General features: G+C 35.3%; 1 protein-coding gene across 2 annotated transcripts in view; it reads right to left on the minus strand.

Moving 5' to 3' along the window:
• The window catches only part of OLFM3 (olfactomedin 3), a 175757-nt gene extending 150772 nt beyond the window's left edge, over nucleotides 1-24985 (minus strand). The window contains exon 1 of one of the 2 annotated variants that reach the window (XM_067040928.1): nucleotides 24526-24985. In XM_067040928.1, coding sequence (XP_066897029.1) covers nucleotides 24526-24594 — 69 coding nt within the window. In that variant the 5' untranslated portion in view covers nucleotides 24595-24985. Of the gene's footprint in view, nucleotides 1-24334; nucleotides 24434-24525 lie in introns of those variants that run through there. The other variant, XM_067040934.1, reaches the window with a different exon arrangement.
• Nucleotides 24986-26523: the final 1538 nt, after the last annotated feature.

Consider the following 26523-nt stretch of genomic DNA (forward strand, 5'->3'; position numbering starts at 1 on the left):
TGGGGTCCAGAGTACTCAGTGAGGTGTTATTTCTTAGACAACATTGTTGACCCAGAGCTAGAACTTCAGTGCTCTGGAGCCCAATCCAGTACTTCTGCCAGGTTGGGTCATTGATATAAAAGATCTACAACTGTTGGAAATTGGAAGGTCTACATTCTGTTTTATGAACTTAATTATTTGCTAAAGTGATCTCTAGGCTTGGAGACAAAGCTGCATGGTTTACTGAATTTACTATGTGTACCACAAAAGTGAGTTTACAGATCTGTCAGTCTCAGTTCCTTCAGCAACCACTTATTGAGAGCTACTGTGTGCCTCCTCTGGGGCAGTTGTAAAAATACAGAAGATTGAGTTTCTGGTTTTGAACTGTTCATGAGGGAATCTGACACAAATACAAATGACTCCAAAAGAATAGGCTGTCTAAATGCTGTAGCAAAAATTAAAAACAGTGCTATGGGCCCATGGAAGAAAAAGCTAATTCTGTCTGGGCAGAGTGAGACCATGAAGGATCAGTAAGTCTTGAGAGTTAAAGAGTAGAAATATTGGTCTTCTAAGGAAAATAAATATTGTGAAGCAAAGGAATAGACTCCAAAAGGCATAGATGTTTTTGAAATAGTACATTTTTGATAAGGCTTTGGCAAAGAGTATCTAGGGACTAGAAGAAGAAATGAGGTGACAGTGTGAAGAATTTTACATGGAATGCTACATTTTATTCTGAAGAAAATTGGGTATTATTGAAGGTTTTGATAAGAAAAGCAGATGAAAAATCAACTTGCTTTGATTTAAATGTTTTCCCAGGGTTTTTGAAATCAAACAGCCTAAACTATCCACTTTTACAAAAGATCACTAGAGTCCCAGATTTTTTGTTCACTTGCCAAATCCTTTTCTACTCAGATTCAAAACCCAGTTTATTTTGCATGTATTCGATATTTTTCTTGACCCTCTGAGAGTCAGCTCTTCTCACGTCTATAACTTGTAAAGGTTCTATACCACTAACAAATAATTTAGTACCTGGCACATGATAGTTGCTCGAAAAGTATATGTCAAAATTAGCAGTTATTGCTCAGATTATTTTTACCTGCTGCAGTGTCAGTATTTCATGCTGCTTTTCCAATGACTATCATTTTACTATTGAACTTGTTAATGGTTTGTGAAATAAATTCGTGCACAAATGCATGATTTAATAAGTGGATAAATGGGTCTTTTAGGGTTTTGAGTATTTCCATACCAATACATTGTTTAAAATCAGCCTGCTCATAACTAACTACTTTTAGGAGCTCCAAATATTTTGATATCATCTCCCAGCTCTGTAATTTCAGAATTACAGAGGTACCGCCTCAGGGTTCAGACACTTCAGTTGCACCAGTGGTACCCTCACTTTCTTTAGTTTTGGATGTTGCAACAGTGGTTCTCCTTTCATAATTTTACCTTTATGCCACTGTGGAGATGTTTTAAATTTCCTTTTATTTAGGTGATAAGGACCTGTAACATCCTGTCAATTTATTATATTTCTGTTGGGTTTTTTGATGCAAAGTGCAGTATTAATCTAATCCTGTGTCCACTAACACTACATAACCCTACCATCTCCTCATGCTTGTGCCCTGAGTTAGTCTCTCGACAGTTTGCAAATGCTACATTGTCGTGCTATTTATTTATCTACTTTTTGATTCAGTCTCTGTCCACAACTAGATTGTAAGACCCATGAAACAGGGACTGTCCTAACATTCTCTTGAAGCATTTTCCCCGGAATAAAATGTAGGATAAATAGGACATGAAAAACAACTCTGTTTGTTCTTTAGGTCCCTCATTCTCACTTTCACAAAGGTGGAAATTCAATAATAGAACATCATGTTTTTGTTGTTGTTCATGTGGTTGATGCCACTGTTGATGACATGAGAAAAGCTCTGGCTCAATCCCCCTTACCATGGAACTTGTCTAGTGAGTTGATTGTGACTTTACCTCAATCAGTGAGAAGCCAGTATGAGGTTATCAGTATATGCTCCATGGAGGGTTGTGCTTTACAGATGAAAGTAAAGCATCCCTGCTCAACAGAAAGCAAATTATTTCAGTTATCTAAATTAACAACATATCCAGGTTTCTCCCAGGCAAATAGTTGTTATTTGGGGACAGTGGTGTGGATATTGTCATATAACATTGAGATTAACATTTAAAGTGGCACAGCAACATACCTACATAGTCCCATGGCTAGAAAGTAATTATCGGCTAAATCACACACATGCTCTTAGTTTTTAAAATGAATTTAAGCTTATTATCTATGCACTGATGCTTTTACCTGTAAGGAACCATAAGCAATATCCTTTGGACATTAAAGAATTAATAGTAAAACATTTTTGAAAGGTTTTGTGTTTTTGAAATACGTCATTTTTTTTCCTGTAGGTAGAGGGATTCACAAAATATCTGAAATAATTTGCTTTGTTTCCTAAGGTAACCATTTTTCTGGTGGCTTTCTGACTTACGGCCAGTCTTTTTTGCCAGAATATCAAGGTTTCTTGAGGACAAAAATAGTCTCATTTCAGCCAGCAGAAATGTCATTTGGAACTGCAAGTGACCATTACCACAGAAAACATAAACCACTTATTAATGCTTGCAACACAACGATTTCATAAGAGATTGCTTTTTCCATACAGATGGAAGTTAATAAAAAGAGACAGCAAAAGGAAGAGGAAGGAAGCAGAATGTTATTGCATAGAAGGTATAGTCTTCAGGAAAAAAATATTTAGGAGAAAACCAGGAGCATTGGAATATATATATATACAGAGAGTTGAAAAAGGAGGGTAAAAATAATATATAAAAGTTACAGGAAGAGCTAAAAAAAATGAAAATGAAGGAAGGAAAGTACAGGAGGCATGAGAAGCAGGATTTAAGGATTTGCTACAAGTTACCAAAAGCATAGTCATAGTTGTAGTCTAGTGGACATTATTAAGTTCCAAAGGGAGATTTTAAGTTCTTTGAAAAATTAATAAGGGGAGGATAGAAAAGAATACAAGATTAAGAGACAGAGTCCACAAAATGCTAGGGCACAATACAGTCAATATGTAATTAGCAGTTTGTGGGTTTTTTTAACTTTTTCATTAGCCTTTTAAAATAAATTTACCTAATATATAATTAGATAATTTCAAATTATTCTGTTTTGTGGTTAAATTCCACTTTAAGGAACTGTGACCTGATATTATATGTAGGAGAATCATATGTATCCAGGTGGACTGTAGTGACCATCTGATCACTGGATGGATGCCATGACTGGACAGATTATTGCTGATTTCTAGCTGCACCCACACCTCTTCCACCTTGTAAAAAAGCACAATTGGAGAAGGCTTGCATAATTAGTAACCTAATCAATTTTGTTCTATTCCGACGTCTTTATTTTTTTTGGTTAAATAACTGATACTTTATTTGGCATCTAATTAATCTTTGAGTTCTTTGATATATTCGATTTTGCTAAAGAGCTGAACCACAATCAACTGAAATTTAGATCCGTTTGTATTTTTCTTTTACTTGAGCACTTACTGTGATTCTGGGTAAATCCATGAGTACAAAAAGTGCATAGAAGATTGGAACAAACTAAAATCACAGCATCTAGGGGACCTGAAATGAACATGTGCTTAGCAAAGATTTGTTGAATTGAAATACATCTCAGAATTGGAAGGGACTTTAGGGGCCATTTGTTAATCCAATTCTATCCTACTTTATGCAAAAGATTTTTAATACCAACAAGCAGTGTTCAAGAGATCAGAGACGATCTGTGAGTAAAGATAGAACATATAAAATCGCCTCCTTCCACCCCTCTTTTGTCAACCCTTATGGCAAATCTTTGGTTGTTATTTTTTAAAATAACTGTGCTCTTGATTTATTCCTAAAGACATAGCCTTTTCTGTTTTGAAGAATGTTACTTTCTCTTTTCTCTTTTGGTCCCCTAAATATAAACACTTCCACACCACTGTTTCAAAAGATAATCTAAGCTTTATGAGGATGAGAGCAGGGGCAGGAAGAGAGTTTCTGAAAGGAGTGTGTATTTTCTGTTTTCCTAAGATATACTGGGAATAATGTAAAATTGGATAAGAGAAACGGGATGAGTAATGTCAGGTAACAAATTTAGCACATTTAATTAAGAAGTAGGACATATAGCACAAGCAACATTTTTTGAACACTGATTTACTGAAAAATAAGCAGCTATTTATTTAGCACTTACTAAATGCCAGGCCTTAAACTTGGTGCTTCAAAAGATTATCTTATTTAACCTTCATTTAGTCCCATGAGGGCAGTATTATTTTTCCCCACTGTATTACTGAGAAATGTATGATCTAGAGAGAAGTAACATGTTTCAAGCCAGACAAGTAATTTATTACAATTTCAGTCAATAAACATCATTTTTTTCAGTTCCCTCTCATTTGGACCATGTAATAATTGTGAACAGGTTAAAGATGACATTTTATTATTTTAAAGATGATAAAAGGAAGAAGAGTAAGGAAGGAAGGAAACAAGCTTTTTTAAAATGTAAAGGGAATTTTGATGGGAAATTTAAATCACTCCTGTTTATTCAGTTGATAGGATAATTTGAAAGTCATTTCATCTATTTTTGTAATAGGTTCTAAAGATCTCTCTTAGGCAAGATTCAAGTAAAATTTGTAGGACTAACTTAGATTATTATGTGATTTGGAAATAAGCTGCATTTATAAATATTTTGTAATTCATGCTGTTCACTTACTTCCATAGTTGGTGTAATTAGTTTCAATTGTTGAGTTTTTACTCTAGTAGTTACCAGATGAAACTTTTCCCTTTTCATACACAAATACACATGCACACATACACAGGCACGTGCTTTCATTTTCCATTTCCCATTTCTTAGTTCAACATCGTTACATTACCTTACACATTCTTTTTACTCTATTGTAATGTCATCCAATAGCAAGGGAAATGAGAAGAATGTCACAGAGGTGGTTTTTTTGTTTTGCTTTAGTCACATAAAACTAAACTTAACATTTTTCTTCTTTTTTGTTTGTTGGATAATTAGAAGAAATCATATAATTGATTAAGAGCCATATGTGAGCCACATCTTCGTAGGCATATGCTAGAGCAGAAGTAAATTGCTAAATATAACAAACTACAAATTTCTTTCCATTAACGTAGTACACTGAAATAAGACTTTATTTTGGTTTCAGGATTTATTGGAAGAAACAAAAGTGAACCCAGATTTCCTGTGTGTTTGAGGCTGAAATAACATGTCCTCCTGGACACTGGAAAATTGCTGTTTAGAACTGATAGCTCCCATATCAGTCAGTGAGACAACTTTCTTGTAGTGCTTTAAAAATATTCCAAGGTAATTTTCAGGATAGAGTTTTGACCCATTACAGTTAAAATATGTAACCCTGTTTGCTGTTAGCTTTGCCATTCTTTCCTGGTTATACCATATCAACTTCTAAGGCTCAGTGGATGAGTCTTCCCTCTAGTATGATGTGACATCTAAGATAAATCTGGCCCAGAGTGAGGGGGAAGGGAGTGATATATCTTTCTACTTTCGACTATAATCTTTGTTGAATGCCCTCCAACTAGTTTATGGCTTTGCACATTTTCCACATTTGGAGATATTTGAACTTGCTAAACCTTTTCATAAAGTCAGTGAAAAAATAGTTCCTGGGGAAAACTCAGACTTGTCTTTCAATGTACGTGAAAGAGTCATTATTGATTTACTGCAGACAGCAACATGTGAGAAACTCAAAATCAATCAACAGTGACATTCCCTCACATCTACTCACTTCCCTGAAAATTTCTTTCTCCTTTTCACTTTTATTGAAATCTCAGGTTTTCCTCTGAGTATGCAGCTGCTTCTAAAGTATTCTCAAGCCTTTTGCCAGACTCCTCTGTCACTAAGTCTGGCAGTGGAAAAGCCCTCATTGCTCCTAATTTTCAGGACATTCTTTTTGTCTACCAATAACTCATTCTCACTTTCAGCTGATGCCCATGGTTTCTACTTCACTGAGAAGATAAAAGCAATTACAAGAGTGCTTCCAAGTGCTTGCACTTCCTTATCTAAACTACCAACAGCATTTGTATGCATATACTTTGTCTTTCTACTTGTTTCCATAGAATTCTCTGTGTTCCTATTTAAAACTAACCTCTCATAGATTATTCCAATCAGCATTATAACATGGTGCTATATCTAATTTTAGATATCAGCATAAACAAACATGTCTGATGCCATATCCTCCTCTAGGTATACCCAATTTCTCTTCTCTTCATAGCAAAACTCCTAGGAAGTCTTGTTTATATCTGTGGTCTCAAATTACTCTTCTTCCATACTTTATTGAGTCCATTAGGATGAGGATTTTGCCACCATCTGTCTACTGAAACCGCTTATCAATGTCATCGATGATTTGCATTTCTAAAGACTATGAATAATTTTCAATTTTCATATTACTTAGCCCATATGAAAATTTAGTAATTTAATAAATCTTTTTCCTTGAGACATTTTCTTCACATTGTTTTCAGGACAATACCTTCTTCTAGTTTTCTTCCTGTCTCATGAACTACTTCTCAGTCTATATTACTGGTTGTCCTTCATTTATTTAGCTCTAAATATTTGAGACTTAGTGGTCCAGCTACTTCTTTTGGTGATCCCCTCCAGTTTCACCGGCTCAAATACTGTCTAGATATTGATGATTCCCAAGATGATATATTCAGTCCAGACCTCTCTACTGGACTCAATACCAACTGCCTACTCAGCAACTCTACTTGGATATCTAATAGACATTTCAAACTTATCATGTCCACATTCAAACTCCTAATCTCCTCTCCCAGTGGTTTTTTTTTTTTTTTTTTTGCATCTCAGGAGACATATTTCTTTCCAGTGGCTTAAGTCAACAACCTTTCATAACCAATTTGCAGTGCATTCAGACATTCTATTAGCCACCATCAACATTAACTTAGTTTTTTATACCACCTGGTCTTTCTACTTTTTCCCTTAACACTAGAAGTAAATTCTTCACACAGCAGCCAAAGTGGTCCTATTAAGACAAATGTATTTCATGCCCATCTATGCTCAAAACCCACTAAAACCTTCCCATCCCACTCAGAATCCAACAAACCACTTACAGGGATCCACATAATCAGGCCTCATTTTCTGTTAGTCTTCTCCTTGCTCAGTTTCTTTGTTCCTCGTCTCCTTGCCCTTTCCCAAAATTGCCATGTATGCTCTTGCTTTTCTAAATATGTACTTAAAATTTTCTCTGCTTAGAATTCTCCCAAATATCTGTGTAGTTCACTCCCTCACCTTCTTCATGTTTTTGCTCAAATATCACATTTACCGTGGAACCTGTTCTATTTGTCGCTACCCTGCAACATGCCACTGCCTCTCACTCTTCTTTGTTTTGTTTTTCTTCCACATAATGTATTACTTTTTGACATATATTTGCTTATTTGTTTGTGTATTATTTTTTATTAGTCTGTAGTGTTACGAGGGCAGGGATTTTGTCTTGTTGGTCACTGCTATGTCTTTAGATTCCAGATAGTTCTAGGTACATGGCAGACATTCTAAAACGACATTGAAAATCTTTCACAAGTCCCTAGTGATGCACATCATGCATTCCGTGATTGGCTTCAAACTACTATGGCAGGCTTACCTTAGTCATTTTGTTACCTTTGTTGCAATGTGGCAACCCATTTTACGTGTTTTGAACTTTGGGGCCTCAATTTTAACATTATGATGGGGTTTTATTGTATTTTTGGAATGAATAGAAGAAAAGAAGAAATAAATTAAGTGAAAAAGGAAGGAAGGAAGAAAGGAGGGGAAAAGGAGGGAAAAGGAAAAACAAGAAAGACAGAAGAAAGAAATTCCCCTTAGTCCAAGATGAATAAGCTTTGAATCATGGAAAAAAAACTGGTCAGTAGAATTTTTTTTTTAATGAAGGGTTTTTTTATTTTTTTAATAAATCTATTTATTTATTTTTAGCTGCATTGGGTCTTCATTACTGCACACTGGCTTTCTCTAGTTGTGGCGAGCGGGGGCTACTCTTTGTTGTGGTGTGCATGCTTCCTCTTATGGTGGCTTCTCTTATTGTGGAGCATGGGCTCTAGGTGTGCGGGCTTCAGAAATTGTGGTACTCGGGCTCAGTAGTTGTGGTTCGTGGGCTCTGGAGTGCAGCCTAGTAGTTGTGGCACACAGGCTTAGTTGTTCCGTGGCATGTGGGATCTTCCCGGACCAGGGCTTGAACCCATGTCCCCTGCATTGGCAGGCGGATTCTTAACCACTGTGCTACCAGGGAAGTCCTTGGTCAATAGAATTTGAAATCAATGTCCAACTTGACTAAAAATTTAAGGTGATGCTAAATCGCAGACTGGTTTAACTAAGCCAAAATCATCTAGTAAGCAGATGAAAATATAATACATCATTTATTTAGGGGAAACTATCCTGACAACAGACTTGTGACCAAAGGATTTACAATAATTTTAATAATTGAGTAGTAATAATTTTCATGCATGGTGGTGGTGATGCAATCCATGATTCAAAGAATCTTCAGTCACGACTTTCATGGGAGCCCAATCAGCATGATATGGACAAGGCAGGGACAGATAATCAAAATAAAATTGTAGAGATCTTGGGGTAAAGTATGTGTTGGGATTCTCAGTAATTTCTGTTTTGATAATTAAGATAGGTAGATGGTTACAAAACTAGCTTGGTAGATAGAGATGAGATTAGATAGATAGATATAATACAGAGACACTTAGATATATAGCTATATAGATTGTTTTAAACTTTATTACTGTGATGACTAATTTTAAGTATCAACTTGACTAGGCCATGGGGTGCACCTATATTTCATCAAACATTACTTTGGGTGTGCCTGTGAGAGTGTTTCTGGATGGCACTAACAATTGAATTGGTAGACTGAGTAAAGCAGATTGCTCTCCCTGATGTAGGTGGGCCTTTTCCAATCAGTTGAAGTCTTAAATAGAACAAAATGGCTGAGTAAGAGAAAATTCCTTCTGCCTAACTGCCTTTGAGCTGGGACAGCAATTGTTTTTCCTGCCTTTGGACTCAGTAAAACACTGGCTCCTTCTATGTCTTGAGTCTGTAGTCTTTTTGACTGGAACTACACCATTAGCTCCCCTGGGTCTCCAACTTCTTGACTACAGATCTTGGGAATTATCAGCCTCCCTAATCACGTAAGTCAATTCCTTATAATAAATATTTTTACATATGATGTATGCTGTATTATGTACACATATATTATATATATATGTGTGTGTGTGTGTGTGTGTGTATACACACACATACATCCTATTGGTTTTGTTTCTCTGGAGGACTCTAATATATCTACATTTTGTTTTTTTATTTGTTTGGGGTTAAGGTAATAAAAGTCCAGAAATATTTAAAAATCTGGTCAGGTTAAGTCTTAGACCCTTTAGGTAGTCATTTTTCTAAGAATTTAATGCCACCAGTAGTTCTCTTTGTTTTTCATCTGCATCAGCTTCTCCTACTTCCCATATGATTAGCAGCAAAAGAGCTAAGTCACATAAAAACGTTCTTTAGTGTTCACATGCTCTTTTACATCTCTGTGACTTCATACAGGCTGTTGCCTTTTAATGGAATAACCGTCTTTTTCCTTTCATCGTCCAGCTGATCTTCCTTTAAGCATCACCTCCCTCAGGAAATTTTCTTTTATGTCCCAGTCTACTGAAGGTGTCCATTCTCTATGCCCTACTTGCATCCCATACAAGTCACTGTTATAAGACATAATTCAGTACTACAATTATTAGTATACCTATATGAGTTCTCCAATAGAGAAGATATTAAGATCTTTTTGAGAACAGTAACTGTGCCTTTTTAAAACTGCTTTTATCTCCACCTCCTAGAACATTGTCAGGTATGAGTATTTGTTGAAAAAATTATTACAATATGAATGCCAGTGAACTACTTTATCATGTGTGATATTTAAGATCATTGATAATCATTCATTTCTGGACTAATTATTTTCTCATATTACAAATTTTCTTAAAGCTAAAAACAAATCTCAGTTATTTTTAAAATTAAATTAGCAAATTCAACAACGTTTTTCTTGACTGCATATAAAAAGCGTGGATCCTGCTTATAGTATGTGGAATGTTACTAAGCAATCATCATGTTTGACTGTGCCTTTATTTGTATAACATGCATTGGTTCTCTAAACAAAATTGCTTTCAAAATCAGCACTGAAGACGTGCCATTGTCTTTAGTAAATCAGATTTGACTGATGAAAAAGAAGGAGCTGTCATCATCATTTTACTGAATCATTGGTAGAGAGTTTGTATTTTCACTGTAGATTATAAATCCAGGACAAAGAATCTGGAATCAAATGTTTTTAAAAAGTCCTATGCTGGCAAAGACATGAAATGAAATCCACTTAATTCTTAGGTTGAGGGTGAGATTCTATAGGCAGATTTTACCTAACAACAACAACAAACATCACTTTGTGTCTTATAAATATCAACTAGGGGACACAGTAACCTATCATGTAATTCAGTTAAGGTTATGTGTAATCTAGTAAGTCTTAGTAAGCGATTTTAAATTTCTATACTACCTTTGTAATTTTTAGACCTCACTGTAATTTCATATCTATGGTTTTTCTAATCTTAATATTCACCAGTACAGACTGTAGCATTATTTGTCTGACTTATGTTTTGTATTTACATATTAATTATTATCATTTAGACCAATGTATTAGTTTCCTGTTGCTGCTACAACAAATTACCATAAACTTAGTGATTTTAAACACACAATTTTAGTATCCTATGGTTCTGGAGGGCAGAAGTCTGAAATAAATCATATGAGGGTAAAATCAAAATGTCAGCAAGGCTGTATTCCTTTATGGAAACTACAGAAAAATCCATTTTTTTGGCCATTTAGTTTCTAGAGATGGCTTGCATCCCTTGGCTTTTAGCACCTTCCTGCATCTTTAAAGTGCTTCTCTCTCATCTCTGCTTCTGTCATCTTCTCTTCTTTTTCTGACTCTGAACATCAGTCCTTCCTCTTAAAAAGACTTTTTTTTGTAAAAAAAAAAAATTGTATGTTTTTAAAAATTTTTTTGATTTATATTGGAGTATAGTTGTTTAACAATGTTGTGTTAGTTTCAGGTGTACAGCAAAGTGATTCAGTTATACATAAACATGTATCTATTATTTTTCAAATTATTTTCTCATTTAGGTTATTACAGAATATTGACCAGAGTTCCCTGTGCTAGAGTAGGTCCTTGTTGGTTACCTATTTTATTTTATTTTTTAATTTTTTTTTTTTTTTTCCGGTACGCGGGTCTCTCACAGCTGTGGCCTCTCCTGTTGTGGAGCGCAGGCTCCGGACGCACAGGCTCAGTGGCCATGGCTCATGGGCCCAGCTGCTCTGTGGCATGTGGGATCTTCCCGGACCGAGGCTGAAACCCACGTCCCCTGCATCGGCAGGCGGACCCTCAGCCACTGCGCCACCAGGGAAGCCCTGGTTACCTGTTTTAAATATAGTAGTGTATATATGTCAATCCCAAACTCCCAATATATCCTTCTCCCTTACCTTTCCCCTTTGGTAACCATAAGTTTTTTTTCTAAGTCTTTGAGTCTGTTTCTGTTTTGTAAATAAGTTCATTTGTGTCACATTTTTGACTCCTCATATAAGCAATATCATATAATATTTGTCTTTCTCTGTCTGACTTATTCACTTAGTATGATAATATACAGGTCCATCCATGTTGCTGCAAATGGCTTTATTTCATTCCTTTTAATGGGTGAGTAATATTCCATTGTATATATGTACCACATCTTCTTTATCCATTCCTCTCTTGATGGACATTTAGGTTGCTTTCATGTCTTGGCTATTGTAAGCAGCGCTGCAATGAACATTGGGATCCATGTATCCTTTTGAAGCATGTTTTCTCCAGATATATGCCCAGGAATGGGATTGCTGGATCATATGGTGGCTCTATTTGTAGTTTTTTAGGGAACCTCCATACTGTTCTCTGTAGTGGCTGTACCAATTTACATTTCCACCAACAGTGTAGGAGGGTTCCCTCTTCAGCATTTATTGTTGGTAGACTTTTTGATATTCACCATTCTGATTGGTGTGAGGGCTATCTCATTGTAGTTTTGATTTGCATTTCTCTAATACTTAGAAATGTTGAGCATCTTTTCAAGTGCCTCTTGGCCATCTGTATGTCTTCTTTGGAGAAATGTCTATTTAGGTCTTCTGCCCATTTTTTGATTGAGTTGTTTGTTTTTTGATATTGAGCTGCATGAGCTATTTGTAAATTTTGGAGATAATCCCTTGGTTGCCTTCATTTGCAAATTTTTTCTCCTATTCTATAGGTTGTCTTTTCGTTTTGTTTATGGTTTCCTTTGCTGTACAAAAAAGGGCCTTGTTGATTACACGATCCCATCAGAAAATCCAGGGTAATCTTCCCATCTCAAGTTTCTTAATTTAGTCAAATCTACAAAATTCCCTTTGGCTATATAAGGTAACATATTCACAAGTTCTGTGGATTAGGATATGAACATCTTTGGGGGAGGACATTATTCTGTCTACTACAGTCCATATACTTTTTTTTCTTTCTCTATTTAGCTACATAAAGAATTGTAACTCAGTATTAGAAAACATCATTGGAAGTCATAACTCAATAAAAAAAACTTTCTAATAATCTTTTTTTTTTTTTTTTTTTTTTTTTTTTTGCGGTACGCGGGCCTCTCACTGCTGTGGCCTCTCCCATTGCGGAGCACAGGCTCCGGACGCACAGGCCCAGCGGCCATGGCTCACGGGCCCAGCCGCTCCGCGGCATGTGGGATCTTCCTGGACCAGGGCACGAACCCGTGTCCCCTGCATCGGCAGGCGGACCCTCAACCACCGCGCCACCAAGGAAGCCCTCTAATAATCATTTTTGATTAAAAGTAGTCTAATGACTTGAATACTATCCTACTCCCCAATATTAGAAACACATAGCCATAAGCTAACTAACCATCCATCAGTTATGTTATAGAGGAGATTTTTGCCTTATGCAGAATGAAAATAGATGGCCTTTATATTTCCTGTAACTCTAAGAGTCTCTTAGTTTAACTATTGTCATATAATGACAGTAGATACACAATGTCGTTCACTCATTTATTTTTCATTAAATCTTCTAAAGCTAATGGAATGATACAAAATAAATGTAAAATATGCTGTAATGCTTGGGATATGGAATGACCTTTTATGTTTTGACATTTTTTGTGTGTGTCACTGTGTGTGTACAACTGAATTGTTATAGTCTGCTCAATGACATAACTTTCATTTTCAGCAGTAAAGTAGAAGAAGCCTAGATTGTATCCTTAATTTTAACAATCTGAGAGTCTGTGAGCAGAAGGAAGGAGGATGAAAGGGTGACAAACTACATTTAGACGAGATGAATGTGCCCCATTTTAGGATGACCTACCAATACAAAAGAGCATTTTGTTCATCATCCTTAATTTTTACATGAGGAAGTGGAAACCAAAAAAGTTTAGTGAGTTGCCCAAAGTCATACAACTAGATAGTTGCAGAGTTGATATTAGGCCTCTTATTTTCTAACTCCTAATTTAGTACTCTGTTCATTCTACTATGAACTTTCTAATTTCCTAATTATTATATAATTTGCTCAGAATTTGATATGGTTTCTCTCTTCCTTTATCTTCATTTTACATGTTAAATTAATATTAATTAGGTTGAGTCCCTTGAGAGGTGTATCTTTTCCAAAAGCGATGACCATGTACAAATGGACAAAATGAAGTATGTTTCTATTTTATTTCAATCTGCAGTGTTTAGATGCAAATAAAAAAGGGAAAGGAATTTAAGAATGCTTTCATGCCTTTTTCTTCCTTCTATTTCTTCTTACCAAGAGATATTAAAGCTCAGTTGAACTAAATTAGAGACCCTATTTTAAACAATTAGTAATAGAAGGGCAACCAGGTCTCAGATTAATGAATGCAGTCATTGTGTAGGAGTGTGTGTGTGTGTGTGTGCGGTGTTGGCAGGGAACAATAAACATCACTTGAAATGCTTAAATAAGCATTGGCAGATGTGTTGTATATATCATCTTTAAAAGCTGTATCCTTGATGTGTAAATAACTGCTTACCTCCCCTCAATTTTTCTTTTTCTTTTAACTATATTTGAATGTGTTCACCTTCCTGCTGCATGCAAGCTCATTTATAATTTCATCACTTCTTAATATCCATTTTTATTTTAGGACAAATATTTAGATTTGGAGTCTTTTCTTGCTTTGCCTGACAGGGGAGTCATCATGCTTTTGCACCAATGGGGGCACTATTAGTAAATATTGACTCCTTCAACCCACTTGATTCCTTACTCTCAAGTATCATATGCCCTGTTTTGAGTAACTATATGTTACAATAACTAACTACCTCTTTGGCATGAGCTTCATAGCACTCTGTACATTTCCTCCTGTTTATCCCTGGAATCTTCTAAGGTATATGGCAGTCAAACTAGAATCACTTTATTTCCTGACTTGGTCTAGCACTCAGTTTATTGTAAAGAAGAATACATCTGTAGCAAAATATAAATAATAAACAACAAGTATAGTAAAAAGTCTTTAGTGTCTCTTGAGCTGGGTAATACTTCAGTTTGTTTAGTACTACAGTAATATGCACTAAGATGTAGTCATCATGCCCCCAAACACATGTAGGTGTGAAAACACTCACCAGATAAACAGTTCCATAAGCAGCCATAGACATAGATCATTCCCAGAAGCAACGGTGTTTTTTGTTTGTTTGTTTGTTTGTTTTTTGCGGTACGTGGGCCTCTCACTGTTGTGGCCTCTCCCGCTGCGGAGCACCGGCTCCGGACGCGCAGGCTCAGCGGCCATGGGTCACGGGTCCAGCCGCTCCGCGGCATGTGGGATCCTCCCAGACCGGGGCACGAACCCATGTCCCCCACATTGGCAGGCGGACTCTCAACCACTGCGCCACCAGGGAAGCCCAGCAACGGTGTTTTTTGTAAGGCAGCATTTCATCAGTGACATTTTGGTGCCAGTGAATCAACATATCCAGTACTGATCTCTATTTGAAGAAATCCTGCCTTTTGGAACTGGTACCTCTAGTATTGCTATTTAAATCATCAGAGGATAATGCTTCTTAATCACATTCAATTTAGTTTGAAAAATGAAAAGGATCTTCTATTCAATTTATGTCCTTCCTATGGAGTTATCTACATAGCTGTTTATTTGTGTTGTTGAAACAATTTTATTACTGATATTTCTTTTCAGAACATTTAAATTCACCTACAAAGTTAATTATAAAAATTTGAATTTCTGATTATATTTAATTCAGATAAATCTAACTCTACTTCTATTTGCTTTTAATCATTTAACTTTATTCTCTTTGGGAGTGTTGTGCTCATTTAGTAATGCAGTACAAATATGGAGCCAATACTACTTCTCTTTCTATTGTGGTATTATAAGAATATATAGTAAGATAATAATTTCAATGGAATATTTTAGATCCTTAAAAAAATAACTCAGTCCCTAAAAGAGGTGGAAATATATAGGTAATATACTAATTTATCCAATAAGGTAAGACATTATATAAAATAAAGATAGTCAAAACAATAAGCACACATTAATAAAATGTTTAGACTCATAAACTTATGCAAATAAAATGGACACTTATACATACACCAAGGAATAAGAGGATATGCTAACTTTGCCAACAAGCATCATGAAACACAGCAAGTAATTCACAAGAGTATTGAATTTGTAGCATCCCAGGGAGTTACCAAAAGTCAAAAATAGCACTAAGGATGGTGAGCTAAGACAGGAAATTAATCAAAAATTGTAAAAGACATCATCTTGCAGCATTCTTCAAGATAAATAACCTGGTATGAATTCCACACCCTTAAAAACAAGGTTCTTAAAATTTGTCTTACTTCCCTACCCCTAATATATTGTCTGATGATAGCATGGGCCAAAAACACAGATTATATCCATAAGTCATTTAGCCTAGGATTTTAACGTTTTTTCTTCATCTATTCATTTGTTCATTCAACAAATGTTGATAAATATTATATCTCAGTAGGCACTGTGCTAGTTGATAGATAGGAAATGATAAGATCATGATCAAGACACAGAGCCTGCCCTCAGCTACATTATAATTTAGTAGGGGAGACACAATATAATAAATACCCAGTTTTTTAAAAAAAGAAAGTGGTAAGTATAGTAAGAGTGATTGGAAATAGAGTGTTTTATAAATCTTGGAGGGGAAGAAATACAATTCAGTCTGTGTTCATTGAACACCTATTCTGTGTCAGACACAGTGCCAGTGGCTGTAGATGTAAAGATAAATAAAACATCATTCTTTTCTTATAGGAGTTCTTAGCTTATCAGGATTATCTCCTCCTGGGGTGCAGGGCGTGTCAGGAAAGGATTTATGGAAGAAATGATATTTGAGTTGCATCTTAAAATATAGGTAAACTTTTGACATATGGAGAAGAAGGATAGAGCTTTCCAGGGAGAGGCAAAAGCATGAACATAGCAGCATCTGTGATCCTTTTCTCTGAATTTATTTTTATTCTGCTGAAGGCTTGGTATGAGAATAACAGAAGGCATAGCTTTGTGATTTTGCTTTACAACACCTTGTTTTTAAAGCACAAAAGATGTGTTTTTAGAAAAATCTATTGTTTTGACAATATTTTTGAGTATTTTTATTAGCACCATTTAAATTACTGGCACTATTGATAGAGTTGGTCTTATTTTGTTTTTGTGTCTTGGACCCCTCTTTCCTCAAAATGGTTTGCAACCTCTTAAGTAAGTAACAAGTGAGTTAAAAGTTAAACTTCACTAAGGTATGGTGTGCAGGTATTTTTGAAATAGTATATTTTTTCTTAAATATTAGGTGTTCATGGGTAGGGTCCATCCTAGATATTATACGATTGCTCTCATCTATTTTTGCCCTTCATATGAGACATTCAATTCTTGAGTTACTCAGGTGGACTTGCATTTGGATGAGCAGCATCAGGAGAAATGCTGTTGTGTCTAATTAAGGGTCAGGTCTTTTCAAGGATTTTATAGAAGTTTCTATTGAGAAAAGCCCGGAAACCGGTATAAACAGAGGGACTGAAAAAACAATCCAAGAGAAAAGAGCAAAGAAATTGTGTTCATAGAAATGGTCATTTCTCCATTACTGCTATGGTCTGAATGTTTGTCTCCCCCCAGATTCATATGTTGATATCCTAATGCCCAAGGTGATGTTATACGGAGGTGGGGCCTTTGGGAGGTGATTATGTCATGAGAGTGAAGCCTTCAGGTCTCACAAATTTATGATCTTATAAGCTATACTCTATAAAAAAATCTGCTAATTTTAAATGAATGATCAAATAGTATTAAACAGACTGTCTTAGTCTGTTTGGACTACTATAACAAAATACCCCAGACTGGGCAGCTTATAAACAGATACTTATTTCTCACAATTCTGAAGGCTGGAAGTTCAAGGTCAAGGTACCTGCATGTCCGGTGAGCTCCTTCTTCCAGGTTGTAGACTTCTCTTTATATTCTCACATGGTGGAAAGAGTGAGCTTTCTCTCTGGGGCCTCTTATATAAGAGCACTAATCTCATTCATGAGGGCTCCATTCTCATGACTCAGTCACATCCCAAAGGCACCATATCTTAATATCATCACATTGAGATTAGGTTTCAACATATGACTTGTGGGAAGGGGAGGGGGCACACACATACTGACCATAGCATAGAGTCATCCTAGAGTTTAACAAAGAAGTTTTAAGAACATGTAGATTTTTTGTTCTCGTTCTGCAAAAAATGCTATTGATGATTTGATAGGGATTGCATTGAATCTGTAGATTGCCTTGGTTAGTATAGTCATTTTGACAATATTGATTCTTCCAATCTAAGAACATGGTATATCTTTCCATTTGTGTCATCTTCAATTTCTTTCATCAGCATTTCATAGTTTTCAGAGTACAAGTCTTTTGCCTCCTTAGGTAGGTTTATTCCTAGGTATTTTATTCTTTTTGATGTGATGGTAAATGGGATTGTTTCCTTAATTTCTCCTTCTGATCTTTCATTGTTAGTATATAGAAATTCAAGAGAGTTCTGTTATTAATTTTGTATCCTGCAACTTTACTGAATTCATTGATGAGCTCTGATAGTTTTCTGGTAGCATCTTTAGTATTTTCTGTGTATAATATCATATTTCTATGGAAACACAAAAGACATCAAATAACCAAAGCGGTCTTGACAAATGGAGCTGGAGGAAGCAGGCTCCCTGACTTCAGACTATACTATAAAGCTACAGTAATCAAAAAAGTATGGTACTGGCACAAAGATGGACTTACAGATTAATGGAACAAGATAGAAAGCCAGAAATAATCTCATGCACCTATGATCAATTAATCTACGACAAAGGAGGCAGCATATACAATAGAGAAAAGACAGTCTCTTCAATAAGTGGTGCTGGGAAAACTGGACAGCTACATGTAAAATAATGAAATTAGAACATTCTCTAACGCCATACACAAAAATAAACTCAAGATGGATTGAGACCTAAATGTAAGACTGGATACTATAAAACTCTTAGCGGAAAACATAGGCAGAACACTCTTTGACGTAAACTTCAGTGATGTCTTTATGGATCCACCTCTCAGGGTAATGAAAATAAAGACAAAAATAAACAAATGGGTCTAATTAAACTTAAGAGCTTTTGCACAGCAAAGGAAACCATAAATAAAACAAAAAGACAACATACAGAATGGGAGAAAATACTTGCAAACGAAGCAAGGGATTAGGCTCCAAAATATTCAAACAGCTCATGCAGCAGCTCCATATCAAAAAATAAAGAACCCAGTCAAAAGAAATGGGCAGAAGATCTAAATAGACATTTCTCCAAAGAATACATACAGATGGCCAAGAAGCACATGAAAAGATGTTCAGCATTGCTAAGTATTAGAGAAATGCAAATCAAAACTACAATGAGGTATCACCTCACACAGGTCAGAATGGCCATCATCAAAAAGCCTACAAATGGGCTTCCCTGGTGGCGCAGTGGTTGAGAGTCCGCCTGCTGACACAGGGGATACGGGTTTGTGCCCCGGTCCGGGAGGATCCCACATGTCGCGGAGCGGCTGGGCCCATGAGCCATGGCCGCTGAGCCTGCGCGTCCAGAGCCTGTGCTCCGCAATGGGAGAGTCCACAACAGTGAGAGGCCCGCATACCACAAAAAAAAAAAAAAAGCCTACAAACAATAAATGCTGGAGAGGGTGTGGAGAAAAGGGAACCCTCCTACACTGTTGGCGGCAATGTAAATTGGTACAGCTACTATGGAGAACAATATGGAGGTTCCTCAAAAGACTGAAAACAGAACTACCACATGATCCAGCAATCCCACTCCTGGGCATATATCCAGAGTAAACTATAATTTGAAAATATACATGCACCCCAGTGTTCATTGCAGCACTATTTACAATAGCCAAGACATGGAAACAACCTAAATATCCATCGAGAGGGGAATGGATAAGAAGATGTGGTATATAAATACAATGGAATATTATTCAGCCATTACAAAAGGAAATAGTGCCATTTGCAGCAACATGGTTGGATCTAGAGATTGTCATACTGAGTGAAGTAAGTCAGACAAAGACAAATATCATATGATATCACTTATATGTGGAATCTAAAAAAAATGATACAAATGAACTTATTTACAAAACAGAAACAGCATTGTAAATCAACTATACTCCAATATAAAATTTAAAAAAGAGCATGTAGGTTCCTCATTTTACAGGTGAGGGAACTGAGATCATAGCTTTCCCAAAGTTATATATGTGTGTGTATTTGTTACATAATATATAATAAACATACACAAGTATTTATTATGTAATATATATATAATAAAAACACATATATACATATCAGTGACAAATTAAGGATGAAAAATGAGGGACGTTGCCTGAATCCTGACCCTTTTGTTTCTCACTCTTGTGCTGCTTTCCCTCCCAACAGAGATGGATTGTCACAATAGTCATTTTCTAAAGGGAATTGTTGCAAAATTACAAGGAATAAGAATTTTTTTAAAAAAATAAAGGGGCGCAGTACCATTTTAACCATTTCAAGTTGCCAAGAGAAAGAGTCAGAAAGAGTATTTACATTCCAAACTAAATATTTAATTGGGTTAAAAAGGATGGGATAAAACGAGAGTAGAAACGCCATTTGTACTTTCAAAACATAGGTGGGCTATGTTGAGCTTTTCTTTTGTACCATATCCGGGTTTATTGGTATGTAATTATAGATCCTTGCCAGATGCCATCGATCCATATTTTCTGTTCTAATTTGAGTTGATCCTGTTGTACAGAGGATGTCTCTGGCATACAGGAGATACAGGAGAAGATAGATTTTTAAGATGAATTTTAAAGTAAATTCATACTGATCTCAGTTTATTTCTCTTGCTGTTTTTGCTTTTATCAATTTCATTTTAAAGTTATAAGAAAATAAACTTTAACTAGATTTATGTACTAAAGCCACCTCTAGCCAATTTAGGACTTTGATGATTTTGTTTTTAGCAATACCAAAACACAAAGGCAGTTATCTATATCGTATATTATGTTATGAAGCATATAACAATATAATTATTGAAATTCCCTTACTTCCTATTGTGTTTATATGGCTTAAAGCAACTATCTTATTTAAGGCAAAAGTTCTAATTGGCAGAGTTGTTTTAGATAGAAAAAACAGTTTGGTGTTGAAGATTATTGCTGAATCATTGTTTCACTTTATGTCTGTAGTGTCAGCAAGTACCATAGTGATAAGTTCTTTAATATATTTCTAAGTAAGGAGATAGTGAATGCTTTCTCAATCTAAGCATGCTAGGGCATTTTGCAATATATTTATCACACAAGTATGACTGCTTAAAAGTACAACAGTCACTGCAATGTGTGGCTATGCCCATGTCACCTCTTTTTAACTGTTCCCCAAGTGTCTGACTCCCGTGTAAATGTTCTATTTGAAATCTGCACAGTCACATTTATACCTCCTTTCTTTATAGTTCAGCATTGCAGAGCAGAGAAATTCACAGTTCTGGTTCAAGGTATTACTGTTTTGTTATAATGTTCAAATAATGATCTGCTAAAAATCTTCTTGTAAAAGAAAAAGAGGTTCATTCTCCTACTATCAAGGTCATTACTAAACTCTGTGCCTTCTGTTTAAAAGCACAGAGATGCCATCTAGCAGCCGCCCTCAGGAATTTCCTACACAGAAATAGCCCTTTCTCTATAAAACTGAGCAATAATTGAATTCTTACAAGCTTTTGGTTTTTCTTAATTTACTTATTGGATGAATGATGATTTGGCATATTGCCTGTAGTTCAGATACTCCATTACAAATGAAATTAATTAATATTTCTTAAAAAAGGGCAAAGAGATGAGATATACCTATGAGTTTTAGTAAATGGAACTGGAAATTTGTTAATATGATTTTAATTAAAACATAATTCTCATGATTTTCTTGAGAGAAAAATTGATAATCTGTCTATATAAAAATACAAATAATTGATTAGTATTGAATTGACTTCCTTTACTGAAAGAAAATACTAATCTTACCAATATTCCGGTATATTAAATGAGAGAAAAGAAAGTAAGTGGATGCTCAAAGTAAGTTCATCCTGTGAATATAAATGTTTGGGTGTTTTTTTTAAATTTAAAAATAAAATTGACTTTCAAGTGATTTATCTTGCTGTAAGAAGGTGATACATAAGCACTTTATAAAATGTCATATATGATCTGTAAGTTTCAGTCTCAGGAAGAATGGTCATAAACATAAATATTATATAATCTTCCATGAAATGGAATTGGTACTGTTGTTAGAAGCCTTTTTGTTTCAGATAAATTAATATATAATAAGCATGCTCTAAAATTTAATTTCCAATATTTGATATATGTGACAATCCTATACCTAAAAAAGTCTATTCAATTTTAATATCTCTAGTATATTGCCAGTTTGTGTATATCCATGCATGATTTATGTGTAGTATAAATATAAAACGTAATAATATAGAAGAAGACTTAAATGAATTTATTTAAAAGTATGATTTTGAAATATATCAGTCCTAACATGTTATAAATTTTTTTTATTAGCTGTTTAGAATTTTTGTATATTTAAGTTTCATCACTTAATTATTACTTATTTGTCCACAGACTGTGGTCTTTTGTGCTACTGTATTATTGGAATTTAATTTCAATTTTGCCAAATGTAATTTGCATCATGGATGTTAATTTTATTATCTAAACCCTAAGTAGTTAGTAAAAAAACAAAATTTGAGAAAATTTCTATTTCATAACCTAATTGACAATCATTTTGAGAATTCAGTGGTGCCATTTGTGATTTAGGGGAGGGGAGATGATACAGTTTCGTGATTCTCAATAGTTTGATAAAACATAACAAAAGTAGTTTTATTCACTTTTTTAAAGCAAAATTTGTCTACTAGTCCAAAGACCTTTTTACAACATTAAAATCACTTGCTATGAACATTTTAATATTCTCTATATTGTCATATGTAGTATATGACACACTATCTGCTGTTCTTTGCATACTGTACTGCAATATCTAGAAACTGAAATGGACAGTTTGAAAAGTTAATGTATGCCTTTCCTTTCCTGGATTCTCAGCTCAGTTGTACCAAACAGCCAAAATTAAGTCTGAAGAAAAGTTTTCTGTTGTTGAATACATGGAAATAAACTTATTAATACTAGAAAAAGATCATGACTAAAAATAGGTCATTTATTTGGAGAATTTATCTCAGTATTTATCAGAAGCTCTTCTTTATTGATATATTTTTAATTTGGGAAAGAATGTGGTACAAGAAGTGAAGATATTTATGCATTTAAAGATATCAGAAAAATCAAATGAAACATGCAGTTGTTAGTAAAGCTCTGCATTTCTGAATTCATTTTAAAGAATGATAAAACTCACTTTAAGTCAAGTGATTTTTTTATGCAGTAACTCAGTAATTAGCTTTGCTTTTAAAAAAATATTTTACCAAGAATATTTCAGATGAGATATATAGTAGAATGTGTTCAAAGTTGTAACAAACATAATATAATGAGAGTGGCAATGGAATATGTTACTATAGATCCAGAGAAAAAAATGAAAAAGAAAGATTAAAAAATATGAAAGCAGAATCAACACTTTGTACCTAGATGTAAAATGCTTTAAAGCTACACCTTAGTGTATGAAATATCCCATTAAGGATATTAAGACAAAATTATTATTTTGTCTTAATATCACAACCATAGCTTTAAAAGGAAATGATCTTATTCTTACCAGGTCTCTCTAAATATGAAAAGTACACAGAAATAATTATAAGCATAGATGATATGATTCTAAATTTTCACTATATTAGGCCTAGAAATATTCAGTCAACCACAGTATTAGGCTATGCTTGGTTATATCTTAGTTCAGTTATGAAAAGAAACAATTTCTCTACACTACACAGTTATTTTAAAATAACTTTACAATATTCCAAAATACAACTTTAAATGGTTTTAGAACATGACATCATTTCTCCTATTGTGTCAAATTGCTCTTGACCAGTTAAAGAAGTAAAATAATTTTTGAAATTGTATTTCCTTACTTTTTACTATATGCATTAGATCTTATTCCAGATAGTTATGATTTTCTTAGAATGCTGAAGCTCTCAAATTATCTCATTTTATCCTCAAGACTTTTCTCATACACTGCTGAAAATATTTCTACATATTTTCTGATTTTTTATCAAAAGAGGTTAGCGTTCACTTTAATTGCCAGTACTGGATAATTATCAGAGTTCAACAGATATGAGACAACTCATCTTTCCTATTGCCCTCCTTAGTTTGAAAGGATTCTCACTTCCTGTTTCTTAACACTGGTAATCAGAACTTCCTCAGTGCTCCGTAATTTCCTTAATGAAAAGAGAGAAACAAACACAACCCCCTTTCACCAATGCCTGTCAACCACGACAGAGAGTCGAGCTCTGCTGCTCTACCCTGTGTGTTACAAGCAGCATCCCAAATGTTTTGGACACAAACCGCAGCACGTCTGTGATGGGAGTATTATTGACCAGGATCAGCTGGAAAACGCTTCTCTGCTTTCAACAAAGAAACGGTTCACCATCTCCTAATACATGATTACAAATTGCATTATATTAACTGCTAAGTCCTTTGCATTACCCGTCCGACTTCAGAAGAGAACATTAAACACTTGGATACCAAATAAGCTAAATTCTCCCAAGAGCCGCATTGCCCGCTGCCCATACACGTTATATTCGCTCCTGGTCCCTCCCCCCTCTCTCCGGGACTCTACCTTGTGGAGCTATTCCTCGGGTAGTTCACCTTGTTATCTTTCAAGCAGTGGAGATACGCCAGACACCACAAGATAGCTGGAAGAGCTGTCTTTCATGCTGCTTTTTTTTTTTGCATAATTAAATGCATTTTTGGTTGGTCCGTTACATATTGCACATTTATTTCAAACAAGAGTTAAAATATTGCCCATACCTTGGAAGGGTCTAATCCAGCAAGCAAAGACAGCAGCAGGAGATTGAGTAGCTTGGATGCCGCCTGCATTCTGATCTGGGTTTTTGCCCCCGTTTACTCTCTTTTATGTAGCCACTCCACTCTCACTGCAGAGACCTTTCCTTCGTCAGTTGCACTTTCTGCCTGCCAGAGCTGAGTGGAGACAGAGGCGGCGGCAGGAGCAGTAGCTGCAGCCGCCCTGGGGGGCGGTCATTCCGCAGGCATTCTCAGGGCTGGGAGTCCGCGAGCTCTAGGCGTGGATTGAGCTGCAGCGGTCGCTGACCGAGGTGCTGAAGCTCCTCCAAGCCGCGTGCCCTAGTTTACCTTCTCTCCCGCGGCTATATAGCCAGACCACCTCAAAAGTTTTGACCCAAGAAAAAGATAAAGGGAGTAACAGCTGAGAGAGGTGTGGAGACCTGGACAACGGATATGACATCACTACAGCTCCTTTGGGGCTTGGGGAGATATTTTGTGGGAAATTTGTTATCCAAACAAGGATTGACTCCCCTGCTCCAGTTCAGCATTTGCTGGTATCTTGATCTTCAGAGAAGTAAAGTCAGCTAGATATAGGATTATGAAACAGATAGTGCCTGGAATCGTCTGCTGTCATTGACAGAGGACTTGTAGTGCTTCAAAGAAAGTTTGCAATGCAGACTATCAATGTGTATTTTCTGTTCAAGGTACACAGTCTATAGCTATTATATATGCATATATGCACTGTCATTTGTAACTAGCCTATTGAAATAATCTATTTGGTTAAATATTCATGTGTTTTTATCTATCTAGGGCTTTTGGTCACCTAAAATACTACATATAAATAAATGAAGAGGCTTTCTTTTCTTTTCTTTTTTCTTGTAAATGGGATATTCCACTAGTGACCCCACACAGCTGAAATCTCTCCTCTTCACACACAACCATACCCAGAAATGTAGTTTCCCTGTCAACCTTAGGTAAAATTCAGTGATGGGTGGACAATGGGATAGGAAAAGCATTATTTCTAAGCTTCCAAATACTTGTTTTTTAGAGCTCAAGGTAAGAGGTGTCTGCCGCACAAGAGCAAAGAAAGAGTAAATGACTAACTTTCTCATACACCCTGCATCACTTAACTATACTCAAGAAACGTTTTTTTTTTTTAAGCTGGAAAATGTAAGTGTTTTCCATAAGATAAAAAGATGGGGAAGAGTTGTCAACCACCCTCTCATACAATTACACCTCTAATACACTTGAGTTTTGTCTTCTGTTGATTTTTCTAGAAGTTATATTTCCTAAGGACTACAGTATATGAACTAGAGATATGGGCATTTCTTCTACATTAAAAAGAGGATAAATTGTTTGAGATATCAGACACATACTGTGTATAAATCTCTACAATCTTTTACTGAAAACTCTTCATGTATATATAAATATGTATATTTTAAATTCAAGAACTCTCAATTAGGATTCAAATACTTTTGAAAGTTATAATCCCCAAGGATTTGCATCACATTGCATCTGTTTTTATCCTGATATTATGAATATGAGTGCATGTGTGTATGATTACTTGAGGCTTTTTTCCCATAAAACATCAATAACAAGAAGAAAAATAAATTTGAAAATTTCTTTTGAAGAGATGGATCACGCATAAAAAAGAGATTGCAGAATAGCAGAAAGAAGGTGGAATTATTTGAGGGTTTTTAGTTTAATGATAACCCTAGAAATCATAACCACAGTTTGAAATTTCCATTATTTCCTAGCAGAAACAGAAAACAGGACTTTTTTATTGAGGTAATAGATAAAACTAGAGAGTTATGTCTGACACTTTGGGATAACTTTCTAGAGCATGTTTGAGGCCAACTCTGTCTTTCTCTTTTTAAATTTGTTGCCCTATCTATCTATCATCTATCAAGGGTAAATCAGCATAGAGTATTTTTCAATGATCCATACAGAAAAATTCTTGGGAATTTTATTCTGCACCCATTTTCAAACCTTTCAAATCATTGC

This window comes from Kogia breviceps, chromosome 1 (assembly GCF_026419965.1).
Source record: "Kogia breviceps isolate mKogBre1 chromosome 1, mKogBre1 haplotype 1, whole genome shotgun sequence".
Taxonomy (NCBI): domain Eukaryota; kingdom Metazoa; phylum Chordata; class Mammalia; order Artiodactyla; family Physeteridae; genus Kogia; species Kogia breviceps.